A 26,372-nucleotide genomic window follows, 5' to 3' on the forward strand; every position below is an offset into this window, starting at 1 on the left:
TTAGTAGACAGGTACCCAATATATCTCTAGATTCAGATACTGTTAATAACTCACTAATACGTTTTATTACGGTTGGATAGTAGTCTGCTAAATAAACAATAGTAAGTGGTAAATATATTTGCAAGCTGCATCTCCTGTACACTGTACGGGTGTTCAAAATAAGACAAAACTGTATTTAAAGCTCATAAGTAATTACTGACGTGTGTTTTAATTAAAAATACACGTCTGTCTTAAAATCAATTAAATTATGAACCGATATTAATTTATGTATTCAGCAAAACAAAAAAAAAAAAAAACAAACATTAAAATATATTTGGAAATACATAAAGATGACATACTATGTCAACAATTATATTAAAGAATAACAAATAGATCTGTGATACAAATAAATAAAAGATGAATACAGTAATAATATACATAGTTTAAAAAAAAAAAAAAAAAAAAAACAAAACCTGCAGTTAAAGAGTGGAAGATGCAGAGGAGGTACCATTTTACCCGCGACAGGAGGAGAAAATGAATGGCGTTGGATCCAGTTTGTGTGCTGGAGTGGGGAATGGGGGATGGCAGGCTAGGGTACAGAGTGAAGAGATTGGGAAACGTACGCCATTGCGGCTCCAACGTGGTGTCAGAGTCCTGTAATAAACAGGAAAGCATGTAGAGCCAACATGGCTGATACGGATGGAGTTTCATAACCTCCTCTACGCTAAACCTTGGGTGGGTGAGGGGTCCCTCTGTGCTTTCGCTGAACTCCTCGACTACCCCTGACGCCTGGATATATTGGAGTTTGCACAAGGAGACTTGCAAAAAAGCAAATAAATAATGAAATAAATAACCAAGGCGGAATTTGAAGCGTTACATTTTTAAACAGTGCATTGATATACCGAAAGAGAAGGTTCGTGGTGACCGGGTTTATGAAGATGAAGATGCCTCAGGTAAGTGCAGACAGCTGTTTTTTTGTGTCATGTTCAGCCAATGTTAAGGGATATTTATATTATTCAGATTAATGCAACCCGGGCTTTCAATTTTAAAAACAAACACAGACAAAGAAGCGTGAAGTACTGCACTGGAAGTAATCCAAATGGAAAGAGACGTCTTTAGTTTCTTTGTTGATTTGTTTTACCGGCGAGAACTGAGGTAGAATAATTTTAAAAGCCTTCATTCTATTTGAATTCCACATGCTAATATTTGATCGGAGCATTATTTTTTTTATTTTTATTTTTATTTTTTTTTGGGGGGGGGGGGTGCTGTAATTGTAAATGTCAAAACGAATGGTGCAACGTTTACGAAAAGCGGGATTTGTAATTTTCAAGCACAAATGACTTAGCTGTACATAAAGCATACAGAGGTTGTATGTGATTCTGTTTTGTGAAGGCACATCATAGTTTTCGTCTTTAAGCCCCTTGCACAGTGGCGCTCCTACCCGGGTAAATGTACTTAGCATTCAGAACACAACGGTGCAGTTAGTTTTGCTCGCTGCCACTGTAACACGAATAATAATTGCTTTGATCACGAGACAAGAAAGAGCATTGCGGGTTTTTTTCCAGGTAAGTTTCGAGGGCTCGAAATTGAGTGATGAAGTACAGGCGTTTGATTATTGTCAAGGGGGTTCACTCGAGTTCAACACAGTGTGCGCAATGGTATTAGTTCAGCGGTTCTTGAATTAAATGCATCTGTTCTGTGGTTCGATTCCACATGATGGAGGGAATGACAGTTGGTTTAGTATTAAAGTGTTGCTTGTGAGTTTACACAGCCTTTGCTATTATTGTGTTGCTGTTTTTTATGTTCAAATTGTACCCATGGTTGCATTTTTAAACAATTTCCAGAGAGCTATGATTATGAGGAACCGACCTGTTACTCCACTGCTGTGGTGCTGGCTTTCAGCCAAACGAAGTTTCATTGCAATACATCACATTATGTGCAGAACCAGGAGGTAGAATCAGCGTTATTGTGGGCTCTTGTACTGCAAGCAGTAAACAGCTAGTTCATGATCTACACAGCTTTTAGAATTAACAATATACAGTAGAGAAACGTCTCTTCATGCAGAAACTGATGGGTGTTTAATTTGTGCTCTCGTGGCAGTGCGCATTATAATACTACCGTGTGTTGTTTGGTTATTGAGTGATGCAACGTCAGATGTAATAGCATTTGCACTATCTGATAACCCGTGGCATCCTCATTTGTATGCACTTTTTTTGTGCACCATTAACTGCTACAGAAAATGCTTCCATAACATCAGTGCCAATTTATGCATACATCGAATGCAACGATTCTATCACAGCACTGCTAAGCAAAGCAGTTTAATTTTATTTGTACATTAGACCGTGCTTCATGCAGTCTTGTTTCCTACAGACTCGCCTTTTATTCAGAATGCCTTAGACTGCAGGTTTAAAGTTTAGAAGGCTTTCCCTTTCTCCAGCTCTGTGTCTCTTACTGGTTTCTTACAGTAGCTCCATCACAGACCTTTTATTTTGTCTGCAATTACCCACCAGTGTCCATTACATGGGTTTCATGAACTTGATTTCTGGACTGGGATACTGTACAGTGCGTTGGAATTATTTGCTGTTTTAGAGTATGGGTACCCAACCTGTTCACTGTGAATGTGAATACTTGCAGTACTAATATGCGCACAGTGAGAATGTACTTTGAAGAAGTTTGCTTTGGCAAATTCTGAACCTTATTTGCAAACTGAATTTAGGCGTAATTGTTGTTTGCCGTGGGGGATTAAGCTTTTGAAGCAAGTATGTTTATTGATCAAAGTCTTCTGAATGTGGTGCCTCATATCAGCTGTGTGACCCCAGGGGCAGAACAAACGTGACGGTTCAATATTAAGAGGGATTTGCTGTTACAATATTATCTGATTAAACTGTCAAATCAGTGTCACTCCTAAAGTAATATACAATCAGATGAAATTTGATTGGTTTGTGTAGGCTGCTTCAGGGATTTCTGGTAGCTACCAGATATTTGTAAATGTGTGCACAGTACTTGCAGTAACATTTATAATTAGATGCTTACTGAGTGTACCAAATTCACAAAGAAATATGACCTAGAGACCAACTTGTGCAATAAAGTTAAATTAACTTGAGAGTTTACTGCTGCAGTGCTAAAACAGAAAAAACTAACCCAAACTGCACTTACCTTGTAGAGCGAAAGGTCTCGTTACAGTAGTTCAGTTATCAGTGAATGGCTGAATATTTAGTAACCAAACTGCAGGCTGTATAGTTGTATACATGTGGCTTGCTATTTCTATAGATTTTTTTTTTTTTTAAATTAAATCCCAGGACTGTTGTATTTAACGAGGGGGTCACACTTCTTAAGAAATGTGGTATATTTGGATTCAGCAATTTTATAATGTGGTTAAACGCTTCAAAGGGAAATTTACAGCAGTATAATCCTTCATAAATGACAGTCACTAAGTGGCTCCTCCCATAACGTTTCCTCTATTACAGTTTCATACTCATTTTTGCATAATCTAAAGACAGATTAATTTTCCTTCTCCCATCGCTGTTAATTTAGGTCACAAATTTAAGCAAATGAAACATAAGGGATTTTAAGCATCTTTTGATACAGTAAGACGCTTCAAATTGCTCAACAGTCTAAATGCACAGAAAGAGATCCCCATGGATCCAGGAAGAAGATAGTATGACATGCAAAACTTGCTGGAGGCTTGGTGACACTGATGTAGCTTATTGAAAAATATTTTAATAGTCACTGTACAGTGAGTCTGCTCCTCACTGTCCGGGTGGTTGGAAATTGCAGTTTGCTTTTCCTCACTATGCTGGTGTAACAGGGTGATGTTGCATACGTGGGTCATCGCTGAATAATACACAGAGCAGTGGGTGTTAATGAACACAGATGCTGCCGCTAGGGTACTAGCAATGGTAGCCCTAGTGTCAGATTTAATAAAGAACAGAAAACAAAACAAAGCTACAAATAAGTTTGCAACAGTGATTGGGCAGAGCCTTCCCAGGAACCGTCTCATAGTTGAAGGGTTCCGTAGTAGTTATCCTGCGCAGCGGATGCTCTCCGCCTCGATGTAAACAAAGCGCTCCTCTGTGTAGCATGGTAGTGCAGTCTCCTCGAGCTGTGGTGCAGGCGCTTAATGAGCTGCGCCTCCCCCCCCCCCCCTCTCCCCCCCGCCAATCCGGACCCCTCGATCAGCGCAGTCTCCCCGGACACACCCCTCAGCCAGTCCGGACCTCCCAATCAGCTCAGCGCAGTCTCCCTGGGCACGCCCCTCAGCCAGTCCGGACTGCTCAGTTGCTTGCCCAGCAACTCCTCTCCTGATCCATGTCCCAGCTGCACACATCTGCTCAAGAACCAGCGACAGGGCTCTCCCTGTCACAGCTGGCCTTGAGGATGAGAGAATTCTGTTCCCCTCACAGGAAAATGACACTTTTTCTAGGTTGAAAGATTTACGCTTTCTAAACGTCAAGCCGGAGAGGTTGTTGAGCTGCTGCGGACCTCTGAATGTAATCTAATCGCATTGCAGCTTCTTGTAAGTCTTGCAGGATGTGTTAGGTCACTTTATTCTTTCACTGTGTAAAACATCAGTAATGAAGCATGTTGGGTTGTTCTTATGCTTCTTGTCAGATCCTGTAAGATCTAGATCAAGGTACAGAACAAATTGTGTAACAGCTGTCTAGGTTCAAAGAAGAGACATTCAGTAAATATAAAGGTTTTTTCAGCTTTGTAAGAATGGTCGGCTAATTTTATAGGAAATGCTCCTGAAATGTCCTCTATTCAGCACTGGGGACATGGTGTACTGTAGGCTTTCCCACAAAGGGTTTTTAAGATGGATAATCAAGGTACTCTGTAGCATTCTTGTGATTTGTGAATACCAGCATCATTCTTTCCCCACCTGTCCCTCTTACCTTTGACCTTTTAGGCTCCCAGTCTTAAAACGGCTAGGCCACGGTCTTTTCTATGGAAACAAGAAACGGCAAATATTAATCCAAGGAAGCCATTAAATTGCACTTCCTGTGGCCTCCCTTCATCCCTCGCCATACGGTTGTTGTAGATATTGTTTAAAACGGAACAGCAACAGGAACTGAGGTCAGTAAACAAAGAAAACGGTACTGGATTCCAGCTTTGAAGGCAAGCGTATATCTCACCCTGGGGAACCAGCATCTAAATTCTGAAGCATAAATAAATAGTTTTGTCATATTGCTGCAGATGGGGTCACTAGCTTTTAACATAGTCGTGCAATGAATTCTAGATCATCATAGCCGCCTAACCAAGTTCTGGGTGGCAAGTATAACACACGGTATTAAGGACTTTTCACATTTTGGTTTGCTTATAAAAACCAAATTTTGTTCTAAACTGATTTAGCGTGGCTTTTACTTTGCATTGCTGCTTTCCATCTAAGACTTTCATTTATTTAGCCGCTGTGGCTAAAATAACTTAAGTTTTTCCAGTGTGGCTAAAAAATATTAAGCCACTTAACTATACTATAAACAACTTATCAACATATTGTTTCACAAGGCAAAAAGACGTGGATTTTATTTGAAAACACGTAGATATTTAAATGCCAGACTCTACCATTTACAATACACAAATACTATATTTAAATTGCACTAGAACTGTGATTCCCATTTAATAAATGGCAAACTTAGTTCCATGTGAAAAAACATCATGTGACCTGGGCAAAATTGTGCCAGTAGACAGTGCTGTTAGTGTATGTTAATATTAATGTCTCCCTGACCAACCACAGCTCTAGTTACACAAGCCTGTACTAATGTAATTAATAGTGTTAGTAGGATTGTTCAGCCACTTCTGTTTAATTTTTATTTATTTATTTTTTTAATTGTGTTCTTTGACCTGGGACTGACAGTAATATTGCACCAATTCCAACCATTAAACGTCAGTAAATCATAGTGAGACGAACTCTTCTTTTTAAAGTAATAAATGTGTTTATTCTTTTATTAAATTGTTCCTCTTTCGAATCCACTCTGTTACTATTTCCAAAATATATTTCAGCACATTTTGAAGAGATAGCAAACAACGGAAAAAAAACAGAGCAACTTGGCTGTGATCTTTTGAAGCTGCGTGTTTCTGGCTTGCCGTCTGTGAAAGGTATGTTTTGAAACGATGACTGCTTCACCCCCTTGTGACTAGTATCACTGTCATATTATAGTTTTTTGTATATGGGTGACTGGTATTCCTGGGGCTAATTGATTCTGGTAATTTGTCTGTACAATTTGTTTTTATAAAAAAAAAAATTCAGTTTAGGATAGCATTTATATTTATTTATTTTTTTACAAGCAGCACTGTCCGCTGACTGTTTCTAATTAGAGCCTCTGTCCTCCCGCCAAACGCAGTATTTGTGGTATGCATATGTTATGTGATCAAGCTAAAGGGGCTTTCATTGGGCAAAATTAAATCAAACTAAACAGTCTGCATTTATTCATCTACCAGCACGCTTTGAATGTGCTGGCAGTCTTACACAACTACATTTTTCAAAGCCTTCACCACCGTGGCTAACTTGGTGAAAAATAGTTGAGCCACAAGGGAAAATGTTTCGACGTGGCGAGCGGCTATCAGGAACGTAGCATTGAGACAAGCTAAGTTCAGCGTGATGCTTTTGTTCATAGTTGTTGTCAAATTCACCAAACTGCACTATTTTCTAAAACTACCCAAAAAGACCAAGTATGAACAATGGATCCTAAGAAGATTTCTTTGGACTGCAGTGTCGTATTTATATGCAGTTTCATTGATGTGGGAAGATGCTTTGTTGTAATGCCTTAAATTCCACCCTGAAATGTGTTGCAGTATGTGTGGTGGCCCTCCATAGGCTGTTTGTATGATGCATAATAAACGATAAACAATGACTCGTTAAACCCCTAATTAAATCTTGCTCTGGGAGGGAAGGGAACCCCATTTGAATGTACAGTGTACTACAGAATGTACACTGAATAACTGGAAAGTTCCCATGTCTCCATTCAATCAGAGAGATTGTGCTTCTCTTACCCAGTTCAAGGTTGGGCAATTCTGATCCCTAGGGAGGCATTCTATGCCAGGTGTACCATAAATAATGAAATAATTTGCACCTTTGATGAATAAGTTTAAATAAAATAATTTAGCATCTCAGCCCTGCATTGCAATGGCCCTGACCTACTTTCTTAGCTAAATGCTGGTAATTGTTTTGAAGAGATTATGGCTCATGTCTCCCTGGGTGACCATCATTTCCAGTCGTTCAGTCCTTGTAGGGATTTATTTTGTACGTATAATGCTGGGGATGCTACTAAACCTTAAATTTAAAGAATATTGCATGCGATATTGCCTTGACATGTCTCCCAGTCCACTGCTCAAATCCAAGTCCTTCCTGCTTCCGAACTGGGGTAGTAACCGAGTCCTCTGCTAATTTTAATCAATTTAAGTGTTCAATCATTTACTAGCTCTGCCATCTGATTCACATTTCGTGTTCTGCTGAAATTATGCAGCAGTGAGTCGCTGTGTGTGCTGGTGAACGTACCCTGTATAAGTGCGTCTGAACAACAAGAAATAAGAAGAATGAATGCTGTGCTGTGAGGCTGTGCCCAGTGGGTGATGATCGTTGCCTGTGCGTGTGCCACACAGCCTCACAGCATGGCAGTAATTGGAACTGCTTATCTGCCAGTTGGTGTATCGCTGGATCTTATCCAAACATACCCCAGCACGAAGGGAGGAACAGTAGGTTGGAGTTGCTCAAGCTCAAAGGGCTGGATTTCAAATGCCCTCTTTTGTTAAAAAGCAAATGCAATCATTGCGTGGCCCCTTTTTCAGTGCAAAGTTATAATCTGAATTGTAAGTACTTCTAATGCTTCAGGCTCCACCACAATCTGAAACGGTGCTCTTCTAACCCACTTTTTCTAAAGCTCTCTACTTAAATTTCCATTTGCAAAATATAACTGCTTTAGACAGTGTCACTGCTACAGCTTCTAACTTTACAGATACACTTCAAATTGAAATGTGACCAAGAATAACCCAAAGGACCTATTACTGACCTGTTGTGTCATCTAGGATGAATAATAGTCATATTTATCGTCTAATAAAATGGCAACATGGTGGGTTTTGTAACAAAAAAAAAACAACAAAAAAACACTGTTGATTGAAAATAGCTATTAGGCACATGTATTCAAGTATATAGTTACTGAACTAATCTTTTGTAATTGTGTGTTTTTGTTGTCTTTTTTGTCGGCTGAAGATCAGCACATGGGTTAATCAACAAGTACATTTAAGACATTTTACTTTATCTCAAGCTTTTGCTAATAAAACATCTACTGTAGTTATTACTGTGTATGAATGTTCTTTTCCAAAGCAGTTTCAAAATAAAATACAGTTAAATGTTCTGTTTTAATTATATGTTTTATCAAACCAAATCTCGGTACTGTGATTAGTGTATTGTATGTTTGATGCTGCCCACAGTAATTTGATGGCTCGCTGTCTATTGTGGACGATTGTGTGCCCCACCCTTATTCATGTCTAGTGTATCCTTGCTTGTGAAATTTACAACTGTGCTAAACTCCTCCACCCTAAATCTGTTTTTTCCTGATGGTTGTTGCCTTTTCTTTAAGGTTCAGGCAGACGCATGACAGGGGGGAACTTCCTGACAAATGGAGAATTACTTCCAAACAGAAGCCTTTAACCTTGACAAGGTGCTGGATGAGTTTGAACAGCATGGAGGTGAGTTGCTAAGCCTTAAGCCTTGTAGTTTGTTGCTTTACACTTTCATTTTTCTGATTCTGTCTTAAAAACCCTTTAATGCATGCCCATTTGTACTGTTTTCTATTGTAATGCTAATCTTAAATACAAGTAGTACATCTGCTTTAACTGTGTTATAGGAATATTTCTCCTACTTCCCCCTTCTCTGCTGTTCAGGGTAAATAATTATACAGCAATTTCTCTGCTTCAAAATTGCCTCTGCTAAAGGACTCAATTTAGTACTGACTATATATTTGGCAACTGTCAGATTGTAGAAATGGGATAGGGTGGTCTCTGAGCCTTGCATTAGAAGCTGTTTTAAAACACTTTACAATCTGGATAGTCATACAGTAGTGTTGTGTAGCAGACCCTGCTAGAGCAGAGAATGAGGGAGGGGCTTAAAAATAATCCAAAACAAACCCTCTTAGCTCATAACTGGGTGCGAGAAGTTGTTCCGGTTGTCTGCAGACATGTTCTGAGAACGTCCTAATAAGTTCTATGCTGTACCATGCCGACAAAAGAGTTTTGATCAAATAAGTTTGTCCTGTTGGAAGTTGGTAATGATGAGCAATTAAATCATGCTTAATGCCTCTTTGCTTTGGGAGTAACTATAGTAGCTGCCCCATTGGTGTGCATTATTGCAACAGAACTGCAGTACACAGCATAGATGAGAATGATGCTGAAGCCTGTGTTTAAATCTGTTTGTTTATATTGGGCAGTGCACTCAGGTTGTTTATCCTCTTCAATTAAATGCAGGCCCACATAATTGCAATAGATCCCAGGTCTAGCAACTTGCTGTATTGTTTTTTGTTAAAAAAACCCACCCCCTGTGTCTATGTTGGCAGTGTTCTGGTCTTGGAATGCATGTTGTGAGGTAGAAACTCATCTGATAGACTTGCACAAGTGCATCATGGGAGTTGTAGTTTGACAGGTCATCGGAGATGGGCGATGATGTGCACCCCTGCCAAATAATTCACCGTGACTACAGTCTGTTTTCTTTAGCCAGTGAAATTGAAATTGCTGTCAGTTAGTTCATTTTCAAAAGTTAAGCTGGGATTTATTTATTTATTTATTTTTCTCCATTTAAGTGCAATATTGCCTTACAAAACACAATACTTTTCGATAATTAGTACAGTCCGTGGGTTAGTTTCACGTTGGTGTGTTTGTTGTGTATTTGTATGGCATTTGTGAATCTTGTTGTATGCATTTATGTGTTTGACTTGCTTTTTCTTTTGGGCTGGGCGGCAGAGCTGTATTTTTAAAGAATGCTGAGAAATGTTAATGGGGAGGGTGTGGAGTTTCTCCATTCTGTGAAAAAGCATTCAGGTGTCAGCATGATGGATGTGTTCTGTAGAGAGGACAGAGGGCTGGTGAAAGGGGGCTGGGCTGCAGCTGTAGACTTGGGATCAGTCTCGGTTCCATCACTGATCACAAACTCAGCCTCTTGCATATTAATATTGACAAACACAGTTACTGCTGGGCTGGTAACTCCCATGCAAAAACATCTATATGTGCATATTCACCACATGCACAAACACGCTTGTGCACTGAAGCGGTGGTTCTTAGAACTTTTACTTTCAATTCCTTGTATAAAAAGATATCTTGACATCCACACCACAAAACATACGGTTGTATTACATAGTGTTAATAGTGTTTTTTTTTTTTTATTCCCTCCACAGATGGGACGGACACCCCCACTTTATCAGATGCAAAGTGGACTCAGATATTAGCTCCGCCGTCTCATCTGCTCTCTCTCAATCCAGCCCTGGCGAACCTGGGTGAGAGCGAGGGCCTGCATACCAGAGATCCCCAGCTGAGGTTCAAATCCCTTTCTGACACCCCAGCTATCGACAAGGTGGGAGGGGGAGGAGGAGGAGGAGGAGGGGATAACTGCTCAAACGGCAGTGACAGAAAAAAAAACCCAGATGCTACCCATTGGATCAACGAACAGCATGTAGCCGACAGTCAAACGCTCAACAAAGATATGGACTTTGAGGTGTGTCCAAATCCTCAACAGGAGAACAGTGTGGAACATGACAGCAGGACAATGTTAAATGTGGATACTGGGAGCTGCCCATCACGGTTTAACAAGGGAATCTCGGCTCATGAGAATGGTTGTCCAGAAATTGCTGATGTCAATGATTGTGCAGAACACACAAGGGGCAGTTGTAATCTGGCACACTTTGAGGCCACTTCAGATAATCGCATGGGAATTACAGATTTCAATTGTTTAGATGCCTGCAAGAATGAGGTTTTGGGTCAATGCAAAGGTAACCCTTCAGAACTCGCTAATGATTGTCCCATTGCTGCAGAAGTAGAAAAAGAGAGTAGTGGTTTGTCTACAGCAGATGAATGTACTGTCACTGCTGAACTCGAGAGGATTGGCTTCCAGCCACCACAGTATGAGACGCTCCAAAAAGATGGCATGATCATTGGGTCACCAAAGGGAGTTGGGGACGCTAATGAGCCCCACAGGCATCAGATCCCTGGGTGTAGATTGAGCAATTTTGTAGCAACTGGATCAGCCGAATTTATGGCGCTTGCAGGAGAGAATATTTTAGAGTCGTGCAATAGTGGTTATGCCAAAGCGCATTCAGAAGGGATGGTTAATGGGGGGTTTACTGGATTTGGTGAATTTGGGGAAACCCAGGCACCAGATAAAAATGAGTGTGATGTGTCCTCTATCGGGGAATTGAGCCACAACGGAGAGAATGACAACATAGCTGTTTGTCTTGCTGTAGAAGGAGAAAGGAAATCTGAATCTGTGGTTTGTGCAGAGCCCCCCTCCTGCTTTCTTCTGAACGGTTTGGACTTGGATGAGCTGCAGAGGATCATAGATGAGGAACCTGCCTCCCAGCCTCCTCTCTCCAAAGAAGACTCTGTGACAGAGGAGAAGGAGATGGAGGAGAGCAAATCAGAAAGCTACGAGCAGATAAGGGGTCTTGAGGTGGGTGTGGCAAATAGCGGAATAACTCCAGGACCTCCCACCACTTCCAAGAAGCTGAACAACAGCAGCCTGCAGCCTGTGAGCATCCCCGTTGGTGGTGCCCGGCCGAAGCAGCCAGTCAACCTCAAACTGCAGATCCCCCGGCCACTCTCCGTCCAGGTGCAGAATGAACTCGGGCAGCCTGACAAGAACAAGAATGTGGAGCCGCAGTGTCAGACAAACACCGGAGAGCTCCTGTCTGGAGGAGAGGGCTTTGGAGGTGAGACAATCTTAGCAGGTCCAAATGGGGAGCGCACTGGAGCCTTGAACACAGGGTCCTCTCCTACCCCACCTGGCATGCTGCTGCCCCCTGATAGTCCTGATAACGACCTCCAAGCAGAACACTTCGGGGTGCTGTCCAAAAAGCCCTTCTCTGCTCTAGGGGAGGTTGCCCCAGTTTGGGTCCCTGATTCGCAGGCACCCATCTGTATGAAGTGCGAGGCCAAGTTTACCTTCACCAAGAGGAGGCATCATTGCCGGGCCTGCGGGAAGGTAAGGTGACACGCGGAGAAAGACAAATGTCAATGTATGTGTATAACTTGACCGTGTCAAACGTTTGAAGAGCAATAGTTAAAATGGCTTAAACAAGCAATTGCCTGAAGTTTATTTGTTGTGGTTTCTAAGTATATAAACTAATATTTGTACTCCTGGAAGTCAGTGAAGTAAAATCTAGCTTTGCTTATTGCACACAGCCTTCCTCTATGGTAGTCTAAAATCCCGTGGCCAGTGTTAGATTAATTTGATACAGTACCTCTACAGACCCTGAACATTTGGCTGTGGCTGGTAAATTTATCTGTTTGGTGAACTTCAGTAACCTCGGTGGCTCTGCATTAGTAATATATATTGCATAGTTTTTTAATGTGGACAGAAGGTAGGTGAGTTTTTAGAGCATGGCTGTCTTAGAACTATAGATAACTAAATTAGTGCTGAATGAGAGCTACTAATCAGTTCAGATGGCTTCGTAATTAATTATAATAAAAACTCATTAGTCTCAGGCAGCTCTGCTTTTGTTATAGGTTTAGCATGTTCTATAACTGCCCTTTAGTTTTCAGGATTGGAAATGTTCTGTTGGGGGCTAGGGGGTAGAATGGGATGGGGTGCGATGGTGTCTGAGCAGCTGCTGTGTTTTGTTAATCCCCAGTCATAGAAGTTATGTATGGGTGTTTGATGAAACTCCCACTTTCAGACAAGGACCTGCGACCTGCGATTTCTGTCAGTTTTCTATTAATAGAGCTGTACCGAGGGAATTCAGAATGACTTGTAACTCTTAGGCTAGCTTGTGCCTCTGAAATACAGCAGCGAAGTGAGGGTCCCCCTGCTGTTTCAATCCTGAAACTGGAGCTTCCCATCCCTATTGTAAGAGTGCTACTACTGCACATTTAAGGCAGAGTAGGGGATCATCTCCTTTGCAGGTCCTTTAAAAGCCCAGGTGCAGTGATGCTGTGAGTCATTTTATTTAACCTTGAGATGACCCACACAGCAAAGCTCCAGCAGGGGCAGCCGATGGTTTGTTATTGCTGCATTTCACGCCATGTTTGTCATGTATTTTGTCACATTGAGCGTTTAAGAAAATTGCTGATTCAGAAGGGTATGACTCCTGTGTACACCCTAATTCCCAGTGGTCTGTCTGTCTGTAGGTATTCTGTGCAGCGTGTTGCAGCCTGAAGTGCAGGCTGGGGTACATGGATCGAAAGGAAGCCCGGGTCTGTGTCACTTGTCACTCGGTGCTAATGAATGGTAAGTACTGAATCTAAAGGACTAGTTGGCAAATAATTCTGTTTAGCTCACATTCCATATACAGCAGCTTCTAGCTGAAGTATACTACATGTGTACTACATTAAACTGACTGACTCCCCCCATTGTAAATAACATAATTTTCACTTGACAGAGGTATGATGATCAATAATTTTTTTTTTTTTTTTTACTTCTGGACATAATGTATAACATACTGTAGGGTTGTAAAAGAAATTGAACCGCTGGTATAAAAGTGTTCATGAGCAGCCATTTGGCTCTGATTTGATGTGACTAATCCGCAGGGTGTTTAGCAGGATCTGCAGGTGATTTATTTAGTTTCTGTCTCAAGCTGGGTCCTTTATGGAAGCAGGGAATGACAAATCAGCAGAGAAGTCTCGCCGTTAATCATTGGATACGACCTGAATGTGCCATTTGAGCCGCTACCATCAGCCCTCTGTTAAAGTCGGTGAGATCTTCTGTCTTTCCCATTGTGTCGGTTTTTTTATGTAAATGACCTCTCGTTTCCTGTTTTACAGCTCAAGCATGGCAGGACATGGTAAGCGCCTGCAACCAGAGTCCGAACCCCAACAACCCTGCCGAGTACTGCTCCACCATCCCCCCCCTGCAGCAGGCACAGGCCTCTGGGGCTCTCGGCTCGCCCCCGCCCACTGTCCTGGTACCAGTGGGAGTCCTGAAGCACCCTGGCACTGAAGGTATGAACTTAATCACTCATGAAGGGAGTAGTTGGTGGCATCTATAATAATACAATTCTTTACCCTGGTAGTAGAAGCAAAGGCCAAGTTTTGTAGACACAGGTTTTGGCTAGTGCCTTCACTGGAATTTTGGTCTAATGGTCCCAGCTCAGGATTGGATAATAATGAGGCCATGTCTGTTATTAAATGGTTGGGGTCTTTTTAATATCGGTATATACCCCTGGGAAAAAAAAAAAATTAGGAATTAGATTTGGTCATAAATAAACCTTTTCATTTTATGTGTTTGTGGCAAGTATTTGAATTAAGTGAGACGCTATAGTCTGACATCTGACTGACAGTGTTGCTTTTAAGCTTGTATTACCATTTGCAATAAATTTGGAAAAAGGGGGATCAAGCCACTTAAAGCTAGTGTTGCTGCATTTAACGATGTTGACCTTCGCTGTAGGCACGCTCCCCCGGGACCAGAGGCGGGTCTGGTTTGCTGACGGGATCCTGCCAAATGGAGAAGCAGCTGACTCTGCAAAGCTGGAAGTCAGTGGGCCAGCCCCTTCAGGACCCCTGGCTGTGTCACATGATCCCTCCAAACAGCTGGCAGCCAATCCTGCAGCTGCTTCTTTTGAGGTAATGGTTTGGATGGGTGTTAACCCTTCATTGGACCAAGCCAGGCGAACAGGCAGTGTTGAGATGCCTTTTATAAACATGAATTGATTTTGCTGAAGGAGGGATGGAATAATAATATTTTGTATCTATTCATCCATACTGTTGGGTTTAACCAAAGCAAGAATTGTCTCCTATCAAACATCCATTGGGATTATGTTACTTTGCATTGTCAGTGTTTTTAACTTGAATCTGTCTATAATTGAGATCAGGTAATAATACTGTACTATTTCCAGAGATGTAATTCTGTTCAGTTCCTGGGCAATGAGTGTAGTGTTTGCTGTCTGCAGGCTGCTTCTGACCTTTCTGTCCAGGGGAGTGCTGCTTCAGTTGGCAGCCCCATAGGGAGCTCCATGAACCTGATTCCCAAAGACGGGCTCCCTCCCATACTCATCTCCACCGGCATCAAAGGAGGTACGGGGAGCCAGCTCCCAGGTGCTTGTTAATGTTTCCTGGAATGTCCACTTTTTTAGGAAGTAAATCCCTTTGTTTTGCTCTGCACTGCCTCGCTCTGTGACGTTGTAAGGTTTCTGTAGAAGCAGCGAAACTGGAAGGTCAGCAAGAGCTGGGGGCAGGTCCTTTTTATAAACCTGCTTCTTTCCTGAAATCTGGACTGGTCCCTGTTTTAAGTGTCCAACTTCTCTTGCTGTCTTGCAAAGGAAGTTCTGAATCCCCGTGATGGGGCTTTCCCTGGCCAATCTCCTAACACTGTTGTCCCCTCTCTCTCTCCAGACTTTGCAGTAGAGGAACAGCCCTCTGAAATCTCTGTGATGCAGCAGTTGGAAGAAGGCGGCCCTGATCCCCTGGTCTTTGCTCTCAACGCCAACCTGCTGGCCATGGTTAAGCTGGTCAACTGTGAGTACCCAGCTTTCCGGCACTGGTTGTTAATACTGTGTGTGGGATGTGTGTGCATGAGTACTTAGTAGAAGCTATCTGCTTTGAATTTCCTTAATGTCCAAAAGATGAAGATTTTGAATTTGAAGTCCAGAGGCTCTGTGAACAATTTCTTGTGAGAGGATATTCAAAATATTGGCTGAACGAGGCACTAAGAAAAGTACGTTTATAAGATAGATCTGAACTTCTTAGTGTTACAAAGACCAATAAAGACACTATATTGTGTGTTGGCTGTACAACATATACTTCACATAGCTTGGAGATTAAAAAAAAAAAATTGATATGTCTCATCTACAGACAATACTGGTAAAAAAGATTTTTTAATACTTTGCCGCTGTTTACATATTCTAGGGGAAGGAACTTGAGAGATACTTTGGTACATGCCTGTAAATATGCTAGTAAGAAGATCTGGCACTTTCGATGGGTCTATTGGTTTTTTCTCCTGCCGCACCTGTGCAGCTTGTGAAAATGCCAAAAAGACTGACACATATATTAGTTCAGTAACACACAAACAATACCACATTAAGCAATTAATTACTTGTGGTTTGGTTAATGTCGTTTATCTTCTCTCATGCCCGTGTAATTTGCAATACGTCGGGAAGACAAATCAACAGCTTCGGATACATATCAAAGAACACAGGAGTGCTATCGTAGAGGTGATCTAGATTCCCCAATAGCAAGACACTTTATAGATACATTTCAAACTTAAACTTTTGTGCTATTGAGAAATGATCAGTCTCGTAGAGCTGGTAACTGAGAACAAAAACTTCTACAACGTGAATCTAAATGAAACTTAAAAAAAAAAAAAAAAGGTTGGCTAATCCATTATTGAAATTTACCACAGTATTTTTTTAATGGATTTAAAATTGCTTTACCATTTACTAGGCTGCGTTACACTTTGCTATGCTACTGCTCTGGTGAATTGTTATAAGGGGTGCTGTGTCCTTGTTGTGTTTGTGCTCTGGTGTCAGATGTGAACCGGAAGTGCTGGTGCTTGACGACGAAGGGGATGCATGCGCTGGGGCAGGCAGAGGTAGGAATCCTGCTGCAGTGCCTTCCAGACGAGAAGACCATCCCCAAGGATGTCTTCAGCCACTTCGTCCAGCTCTACCAGGATGCACTGGCAGGTGAGAGCCACAGGGGAGCCCTCTGCAAATAACCCCAATTACTACAATTCTAGCTATTTATCAGACTCCAACCTCTCTCTCTCTCTCCATAATCATTTTCCATCCTTTAACTCCTAGAGGAGGAATTGATATGGAGAAAAATACACCTACTAGGTAACTACCATACTTTATTGTCCTGAGTACCTTTCCATTGCAAGGTTATTCATTTATTCATACAGGCAAGCATAATTGCCAGATCATGATAAACTCTACCCAGACATAACCCTAACCTTCATCTCATAATTCTATAATTTCTGTTTCATTTATTTGTTCTGAAGCTTCTGATTTTATTTAATTCTCTCCCCTCCCCTCCAAAGCAAATGGCTCACTTTGGCTGGAAGGGATTACATTTTTTTCCATATTGTTAGACAATTGACTTAAATTGGTTTGCACAGCCTGCGAATATGTAAATACACATATAATAATGGTGTAATAATGTTTGCCAGCCAAACACTGATGAATTATAAGATCACAAGAACAGGACAGTATTAAAATGAAAATGTAATTTCATTTGCGTTGCTTCTTTGCAAACGTAATTTTAAATACGAGTGTAAATTAAAATCCTCTGGCGGTGCTAATATATTTCAGGTCCAGAAGTACAGGCTGAGATGTTTCAGTTCTCCTTGTTTTTTTTTTTTCTTTTTTTAAACTGTTGGAGTAATGACTGAATGTATTCAGATTGGACTTTTCTCATTCACTAAGGTAAAACAGAGTTGTCTATAATGCTTAGTTACCCTGCTTTTTATTTTTATATGTAATTTATGCTTGATGTTTCTTGGTTTTCCTATGTGCTTGCAGGTAGCGTGGTGGGTCACCTAGGCCACTCATTCTTCACACAGAGTTTCCTTGGCAGCAAGGAGCACGGCGGGTTCCTCTACGTCACCCCTTCCTTCCAGTCACTGCAGGACCTGCTGCTGCCGAACCCCCCCTACCTCTTTGGGATCCTCATCCAGAAGTGGGAGACCCCCTGGGCTAAGGTCTTCCCCATTCGCCTCATGCTGCGTCTGGGAGCAGAGTACAGATGTAAGTCTGCTCCCTTCATTCAACCCCTTGACATGCTAGCTAGCTGAGCATTAACAGATTGTATTTGTTCTATGCTTTTGAAAGCTGTGAGTACATCGATAGTCCCTGTTTTCTCCAGCACTTGGGTACAACAGAGATATCTAATTTGTCAAAGCTGTCATCAATGTGTACATGTATGTAGTCCTTTTCATGTATATATTATTTTGCTTCTTTCAACAGTCGGATGTATATTTAATAATAATATATATATAATTTTTGGCTGTGGTGTTGTATTAGAAACACTGTAAATAGACCCCATCAAATTACCTTAACAAAACAAAGGAGATAAACACTCCTTGTTTCCAGATGTCAGTAAACACATTACATTTTAAATCTGATAGTAGAGAGACTGGCTTTGTTTGTGGACTTTCTTTCTCTTTCTGATATAGTGTTATGGGACATGCATTTCATTGTATATTTTTTGCCTTTTAAATAGTTAGCCCTTTAAAAAGTTCCAGTAAGTAAGGCTCCAGTAATCGGCTAGACCTGTACAGTTTAATATTACCGTGCAGAGCACGGCCATGTTTGTTTTGAGGGTGACGTGACTTTTCTCTCTTTCCAGTACTTGCAAATGTTTCTAATACGGCACACCCAACTTTACAGTTAACGAATGTTGAAAAAATTAGAGAGAAATTAATTCATTTTGGTTTTTCTTTAATTCCGTAAAGTTGCGTCTGTGAAATGGACCCACGAACGTGCTGAGATTTTAGCATGCACAATCATGCTGAGCCAAATGGGTCTGTCAAAGGCTGGGTGACTGGGCAGAGATAATATAACGATTCATCCCAGATTGAGGGCTCTTGATTCTCATTGAATTTGACTTACAAGGCGGCAATAATCCATCCATCCATTTTTTTTATGCCCCCCCCCTCCTTTTTTATGAGAAGCTGAGTCACTGATGCTTTTAGTCTTAACATCTCCTGCTAAAATATACATTTAATTAAAGTTCCCTAAACCAATCCTTGACTCTGTACATGTTTAGCTGTGTAACAGAATGGGCACTGTTGCAGCTAGTATGCCCAGTAGCGACCTGACCACAACTACACATTTTCAGAGGTCAGAATAAACAATAAAGCAAGGTCACCCAGTGTTTATGGACTTTGTAGGTGCAGGGAGGGACTCCTTGGTAATCTGAACATACAAATACAATAATGTACTAGTTTTTGATTTTGTATTTGGTGTCTGATTTAGGTCTCCTTTTTTCGGGGGAGATTTAATTGTGATTTTACTGAAAAGTCCTGTGTATTAATTTGTAGTGCAGGGTACATAGAATGGATTACAGCTTTTGCAGCACATTACACAGTACTGTACAATGCAGATTTAAGCATATTTGTATTTTACCTTAGCTGTTCATTTCTCCCCCACTCCCTGCATTTAATCTTGCGTTTCATTGAAATGCAGTGAGAAGTGATCAGCATAGCATGCAGGTTATTCATGCATATTAAAGCTGAGCCATTGTTTGTTTGCAGTCTATCCCTGCCCGCTGTTCAGTGTGCGATTCAGGAAGCCTCTGTTTGGGGAAACTGGCCACACCATTATGAACTTACTAGCGGTGAGTGTCTTGCATGTGGAAGAGCTTCTGTGCGCAGGGTTTCACAGCCACGTTGCACTTTTTTGTAAAAAAACATTCAGAACAACTTGACAGCTGGAGGCCCTAGACAATGTGCTAGGTTTTTTCTTGCATTGAAGTGGCTAAATGACTTTGTAACCACTCTAATATGTGGATAGCGTTATCAGCTGTATATTAAATTATTGCACAGTCTAACACAACTGGTTTAAATTGTGCTTTTAAAAAGATGTGAAGTACATGCATTACAATATAGCATAGAAGTAAAGTTCCAGCTGCCCGACACTTTGCTGTAGCTTTAGAATGCAGGTGCATTGCTACACAGACATCACACCATTCATTTTTGCATCATCCCCTCACCAAATCTAAATGTTTGTTTAGGTTTTATATTTAAAAGCTCCTGTTCCAGGATAGACCCAATAAGGTGCTCAAGCCACCTTGCTTTTAGGAGTGCCCTGAATGGCCTTGTTCAATTTGCAGGATTTCCGAAACTACCAGTACACGTTGCCAGTGGTGAATGGATTGGTAGTCGATATGGAAGTGAGAAAGACCTGCATCAAGATTCCCAGCAACAGGTACAATGAGGTACGTTTATTCCTGTAAAGGTGATGATACAACTGAATTGATCTGGAGGCTTATGGGCCTATGTCATATCTAATTTTGGTTCTCAAACTATGTTGCAGTTACGTCCAAAAGAGATAATAAAATGCACAGCATATGTTGTATGCAAACAAATATCTATATGGGGATTGTCATAGGTCAGAAGTATGCATACCGTAAAAAAGACCTGCTGTCTGATGAAATGGCCAGCCAGAGTCCTGTAGAGCAGCCCTGGCACAGACAGAAAGCAAGAGAAGGCAGGCAGCCAGGATCGCAGGTCTCGTGCTTAGAATGAGCCCAGCTGGGTGATTCATTAGTGCCAGAAGTGTATGGGTGTGTATGTGCGTGTGCATGTTTGTGTGATTCTTGTTTCCTAAGCTAAGGAAAACAATGGAAAGCAAAGGGTGTGTGTAGTGATATATACAATAAGCATATTGCAGTCCTGGACTGCTGTTTTGTGTTGTTTTTGTGGCAAATTAGGGCATGCAATGTATATGGTCTTGCCTTGCCTTGCCAAGCCAGTTTATTATAAAGACGCGCTCTTTAACTTGCCAGAATCTTCTGCTTGCTGCAAATGTCTTAACAATCCCTGTGGTTTCTTGGGCAGCTGATGAAGGCGATGAACAAGTCAAATGAGCATGTGCTGGCGATGGGGGCCTGTTTTAACGAGCGGGCAGACTCCCACCTGGTCTGTGTTCAGAATGACGATGGGAACTATCAGACTCAGGCAATCAGCATCCACCACCAGCCACGGAAAGGTAGGCTGCAGAATGTGCTGTATAGGGAGATATGAGAGATTTTGTATCCCTGTGCTTAGGTCATATAAGTCAGAGAACTGGTTGGCATAGATGTTGGAGTGAAGGGTTTCAGTTCAGTCACTTTACCAAGTCTTCCTTTTTGGTGATTCATTAAGCATCACCAGTAAGGGGATTCTTCTGAACTGCTCATCTCATGAAATATATTTTTAGGCTTGTGGAAACTTTTCTGTAATGGCACCATTCATTTGTAACACATGACTTTTTTTGGTTTCCAAATAGACTGGCGAATGATGTTAGCTTTATATTTTTATCTGTTCTTCTTTTCTTGGTTTAGTTACAGGAGCTAGCTTTTTTGTGTTCAGCGGTGCTCTGAAATCATCTTCTGGGTACCTGGCCAAGTCCAGCATTGTAGAAGGTAAGGACTAAAATTCTGCTTGGCTACCTGTCTCCTGTTCTGAACCTAGCTTTTCTTCAGCTTCTGTTTGTGCTCCTCTCTGTACTGGTGTTGAAATAGTTTAAACTCACTCTCTTCTTCCACTCCAGACGGAGTGATGGTGCAGATCACAGCAGAGACGATGGAGGCTCTTCGGCTGGCGCTGCGGGAGATGAAGGACTTCACGATCCCCTGTGGGAAAGCAGACCAGGAGGAGCCCCAGGAACACGTGCAGGTGCAGTGGGTGGAGGATGACCGGAACTTCAACAAGGGGTGAGAGTGTACTACATTGTAACTTTTTTTTAAGATTTCAGCAGCTAAGGCTTCGTATAGCCATTAATCTGGACGAAAGTGCTGGTTGATGCAATAGGCTATTTGAATAATTTACTCTGTTTGTCAAAAGTAGGTCTTCAAAGGAACCCTCTCTTCTCACTCCTTCATTATTGTTCCTCTGCAGGGTCATCAGCCCCATTGATGGGAAATCCATGGAGTCCATCACTAGTGTGAAGATATTCCATGGCTCCGAGTACAAAGCCAATGGAAAGGTCATCCGATGGACAGAGGTAGAGACTACATGCTTTGTAGCTGTTTTTGTGTTTGCATCTGTCGACCATATGCATGTTTTGTGTGTGTGTGGATCCAGCAATATTGCTTGTGACGGTCTTGGCTTTCATGCTGTTATTTCCTTCAGGATGTTCATGTTGGACCTACTTCAAATTCACTTGGAGACAAGCCTTTCCTGTGTTTCTTATGTAAGAAATGCATGCATGCACAAATAAACTAGAGGCAGAGAGTGGGTCTGTGGTCAAGCTAATCTCCTCCTCTTTCTTGTGTCTAGGTGTTTTTCCTCCAAAGCGATGACCAGCCGAACAGCCCGAGTGACCCTGCTGACCACAGCCGCCTGACTGAGAGCGTGGCTCGAGCGTTCTGCGTGGCACTCTGTCCTCACCTCAAACTGCTCAAGGAGGATGGGCTGGCCAAGCTGGGACTGCGTGTGACGCTGGACTCTGACCAGGTTGGTTGCTATTAACACAACTTTTATTTCCACTACAGTCCCAATATTTAGGTAAGGCTTAGAAAAGCCATAATTTTAAAATGTTTTTCAGTCATTTATTTGATATATATATACACACACACTGTAGTGTGTGTGTTTATAACATGATGGAATTTTTTTTTTTGATGTACAGTACTTGCTTGTATCTGGATTTGTACTGCTATAAAAATGTAGCTGTAGCTGTAAGGAATGTGAAAGGTGAGGTCTAACCCTTGTCTCTCGGCTCTGCAGGTGGGGTACCAGGTTGGCAGCAACGGGCAGCCTTTGCTCCCTCAGTACATGAATGACCTGGACAGTGCCCTGGTGCCAGTGATCCATGGGGGGGCCTGCCAGCTGAGTGAGGGGCCTGTGGTGATGGAGCTCATCTTTTACATCCTTGAGAACATTTCCTAGAGGAGGGGAAAGGGTCCCAATGGCACTTCTTCCTCCTGTTACATTGACTTTGCTCAATCATTTGCACTTGAATTGCCTAAAAGCTGTGCTGGAAAGCGTTCCTCTCGACTCCAGATATTCTATGCACCATTTCAGACTTCTTTCAGGACCAGGGCAGCTGAGTGTCGACAGACACAGGACAGTCTTCATCTAGGATTGTTCTACTGGGAACAGGGCCAGCCCTACTAAGCTAACAGGCTACCATGTGAAAGTGGTACCCCTCAACGCAATTATATATATTCTGAAATTCTTGTCACTGTGATGCCCCTGGGTGCTGACTGTGGGGTGGACCCTGGTTTATTGTGGAGCCTTTGAGGATCTCATTATTGCTGACCTATGTGGCCCCACATTTGGTACCCACCAGAGGCTGGCTCTGTTAATACATGTTAATACATCACCCAGTTTGGAGATGAGCAGAAGATCATGTGAAAGAGTAGTCTTCATTCACAACAAGGACTTTCCTCTTCCAGAGAAATTGTGCTCAGAGGTTAGGTATTAAGTAAAACACAATTTTGACTATTCCCATAGCCAGTAAACTTTTGGCTGGTGTCATGGCAGATGTTTAATTAAAGTACACAGCTAGTTTTACCTTAATTGATTGAAGTTGAAATTATGGATGACTGCTGTGGCTGGCAGTGCTTGTCATTCACAAGTCAGATGTCTGTTACGCTGTGTACAATGACGTGGGTACCAGACCCAAGATATGACACTGGCCATGAGTTTAACATTTGTAGATGTGCATCTCTAGCAGTAGTTGCTTTGTGTGCTTTCACAAAATTCAGGGAAGAGACTTAAGACTGAGACAAAATGATGAGTCCCTGTTGTGAATTTAAAGCACTACCTCAAGAGGAATGCACTCAACATCCCAAAGCCTTATTTAACAACAGAAGGAAATATGTGGGTGCAGCTCCCATGGGTGAAACAAACTGGATTATCATAGATCTGTTGACACCCTGAGGGGATATGGGATGCAGAAAAGCCCACTGATCTGGCTTTTGAGCAGGTCTTCTGAAGCTTGGACTGATTGCTGTCACATTTTGGTCCTGTTTTCAGGATTCATCACATGGTCAATTAATTACTGTAGATAAATGTTTAAATTATTTGACCACGTTTCTGGTTGCAGCACTTAAGCTCTACAACTTGTGTCTGAAGCCTATAAATAATACATAATTAAAAAGGAAGGAAAAAAAAAAACAATTGTATGGATCCTGAGCCATTTTGAAAAGTATTACAGGGACCTGGAGGGTGATTTGTTTTTAAGACCTAGTGTTTTATGATGAAGAGGGTTAAGAACAATTGCTGTATTGTATCAGTGGATTACTGTGCAAATGAAGACCCCCCCCCCCCCCCCCCTTTTTTTTTTTTTTTTAAAAACAGTATTCCCGCCCATTTAACTTGCTCATCTTATTGCTCCAGTTCAGTTTTTAAACACAGCTGTTTTGATATGTATCCCCATGTCCTTGATCATTAATCAACTGGATAAGTTCCTAAACTATTTTCTGTCCGTACCCATTATCTATAGAAGTTCTATGTTGAGTGCAAACCTTTTAGGAGTTTTGATTTCAGCACACTATGGAGGCATGAGTAGCAGGTAGCTCTTTGGGAAACATTGACTTTTTTGTGTTAGTGTCCCCCCATCCCCCAACTGAGCTGTCAGTCTTTGACACAGCAGCATAAAAAAGGCTATCACCTCATCCAAAACACTGGCATTTAAAGGGAAACTAGAACTGTTACATGTATTTAAAAGCCAAAAAACATACACCTGTACATGTTTTTCTTTATTGTACACTACAAATCAATTTAAGATCAGTCTTCTTTATTGAAAACTGTAGTACCTCTATAATAAAACTTATAGAAAAGTGAAGCGTTCAGTTTTCTTTTATTTAAACCTATTTTAACCCAGATCTCTATTAAAATGTTGCCTGCCTGGCCCCCTGCAGTAGGGCACTGCCATGTTTTTACTCTGAAACAGCAGGATTTCTCCCTTGGGATATTTCATGAATAAAGTATGCCTGCCTGAATCTTGGTTAAGAAGTGGACTCCACAGCCAAGCTCTGCAGTGCATGTTGTGCATTAAGGGGGACTAGCAGGGCTACAGATCTGTTAAAGTTGTTTCAGCTTCCCTGGCCACTAAACGTCTGTTTGGAAAGTGCTGTGCAAGCTTAAACTGAACCATTAACATAATGAGTCAATTGCTTTGTGACTTTATATTCATGCTAACGAATATATATTTAATCAGGGGCTTTTAACACAAAAATCAATAGATTAAAAGAATGACTTTGTCCTCAGTCAAGGCTACCACCTGTGTAGTGTAACGTGTCGGAGGAGCAGCAGAGGGGCTTAAGAATATATTGTAAATGCTTTTCACTTCATATCAGGTCTTGTAAACCTTTAGAAGCTTCTTATACAAATAAACACTGAATAGAAAAACATTGGCACAGTGACTGAAAAATTTACAGTCCTTACAAGCATTTGGGAAACTACATTCAAGTGTCCTACCTCTAGACCAATTCAATAGAGTAAGCAAGGGCAGGGCACTCCCCTCCCGAGCGTAGTTAAGATATACAGACCATTCGACAGTAAACCACCACATCAATTACTATTACTATGACACAGTAGAAGAAAACTGAGACTAATCAAACCCATATTAATAAACCACCAATCTATAGTGAGCACTGTATCATTATTTTTTATTGTATTGAAGGAATACTTTTACATTTAGGTTATTGCAGTATAATCTGACTAATTTGCCCCCAGTTTTTTATTTTTTTATGCTATTTTATGTAACGTCACAAAAAAAAAATGACAAGTGTCTTTAAATAGAAGGGGCCACCATGCTTAGGGATCATTACAGTAACTCAAAACCAAGGAATTTTAAAAATAGCAGGTTTTGATATTTAGGCATGCATACAGTGGGTGGTAACACCAAGGGCAAATCAGAAAGTTATTTTTAGATGAATCAATACTTGAGCAAGACATGTATCCATTAGATGGCATGACCTACAAAAGCAAGGATGTGAGTGTGTCATGCCACTGGAACACTTAATTAAAGGGAACTCTGCTCTCTCATGTTGATGGATGTCAGTTTTTTTAATTGATAGACACAGAACAAGGAAGGTGTTTAGTGCATTTATAAAAAATAAAAAAGGGGGGGTCTGCTCAAAGTAGAAAAATAACAACTTATGGCTATATTTTTTACAGAAATTAAAACTGGTTATTTACTGTCGAATGAGCAATATAGGTTATTGGAATCCAATAGGATAATCTACGTGTAACACAAAGCCCTGGGAACTGCAGTGTTTTTTACTTTTTTTTCTGATCTGATGAAGCCTGTACTAGACTGCCAGCAATGTAAACAAAGCAGGTGGTGGAACACCAGAAACCAAACAATATACCTGTAGTTTCATCTTAAAACTTCAGTTTAAACAAAAACAAAACAAGTAAAATAAAATAAAAAAATTTAACTTTTTAAATCATCATTGCAGTGACAATATGAAATCCCTATTAGAATGTAAAATAGTCTATAATTAGCCTGCATATTTTCAGAGGACCTCTGATTGACCCAGATGTGCAAGTACAGTATAAATGTCACACCACATGTAAAGTATATATATATATATATATATATATATATATA

General features: G+C 41.2%; 1 protein-coding gene across 2 annotated transcripts; it reads left to right on the plus strand.

Moving 5' to 3' along the window:
• Nucleotides 1–689: 689 nt before the first annotated feature.
• On the plus strand, nt 690–26,344 carry LOC121331053 (zinc finger FYVE domain-containing protein 9-like). 2 transcript variants are annotated; one of them, XM_041278193.1, is made up of 18 exons: nt 690–932; nt 8,553–8,661; nt 10,359–12,157; nt 13,303–13,402; nt 13,936–14,112; nt 14,558–14,733; nt 15,060–15,204; nt 15,502–15,624; nt 16,635–16,790; nt 17,628–17,852; nt 19,361–19,443; nt 19,939–20,043; nt 20,666–20,816; nt 21,151–21,231; nt 21,360–21,522; nt 21,707–21,812; nt 22,088–22,264; nt 22,535–26,344. In XM_041278193.1, exons 2-18 carry the CDS (start codon nt 8,592–8,594, stop codon nt 22,694–22,696), a joined length of 3,999 nt encoding a protein of 1,332 aa, XP_041134127.1. In that variant the 5' UTR covers nt 690–932; nt 8,553–8,591; the 3' UTR covers nt 22,697–26,344. The 2 variants fall into 2 exon arrangements, with proteins under 2 accessions (XP_041134127.1, XP_041134128.1); XM_041278194.1 differs by having other exon boundaries at nt 15,060–15,183.
• The last annotated feature ends 28 nt before the right edge of the window (nt 26,345–26,372 follow it).

Source organism: Polyodon spathula, chromosome 18, assembly GCF_017654505.1.
Source record: "Polyodon spathula isolate WHYD16114869_AA chromosome 18, ASM1765450v1, whole genome shotgun sequence".
NCBI lineage: Eukaryota > Metazoa > Chordata > Actinopteri > Acipenseriformes > Polyodontidae > Polyodon > Polyodon spathula.

Bases quoted from the DNA above. Each gene is read 5' to 3' on its own strand.
- LOC121331053 (XM_041278193.1), top strand. From the start codon at position 8,592: ATGGAGAATTACTTCCAAACAGAAGCCTTTAACCTTGACAAGGTGCTG. The intron at 14,113-14,557 runs GTATGAACTTAA...CCTTCGCTGTAG, and splicing joins GAAGCACCCTGGCACTGAAG to GCACGCTCCCCCGGGACCAG. The intron at 16,791-17,627 runs GTGAGAGCCACA...ATGTGCTTGCAG, and splicing joins CTACCAGGATGCACTGGCAG to GTAGCGTGGTGGGTCACCTA.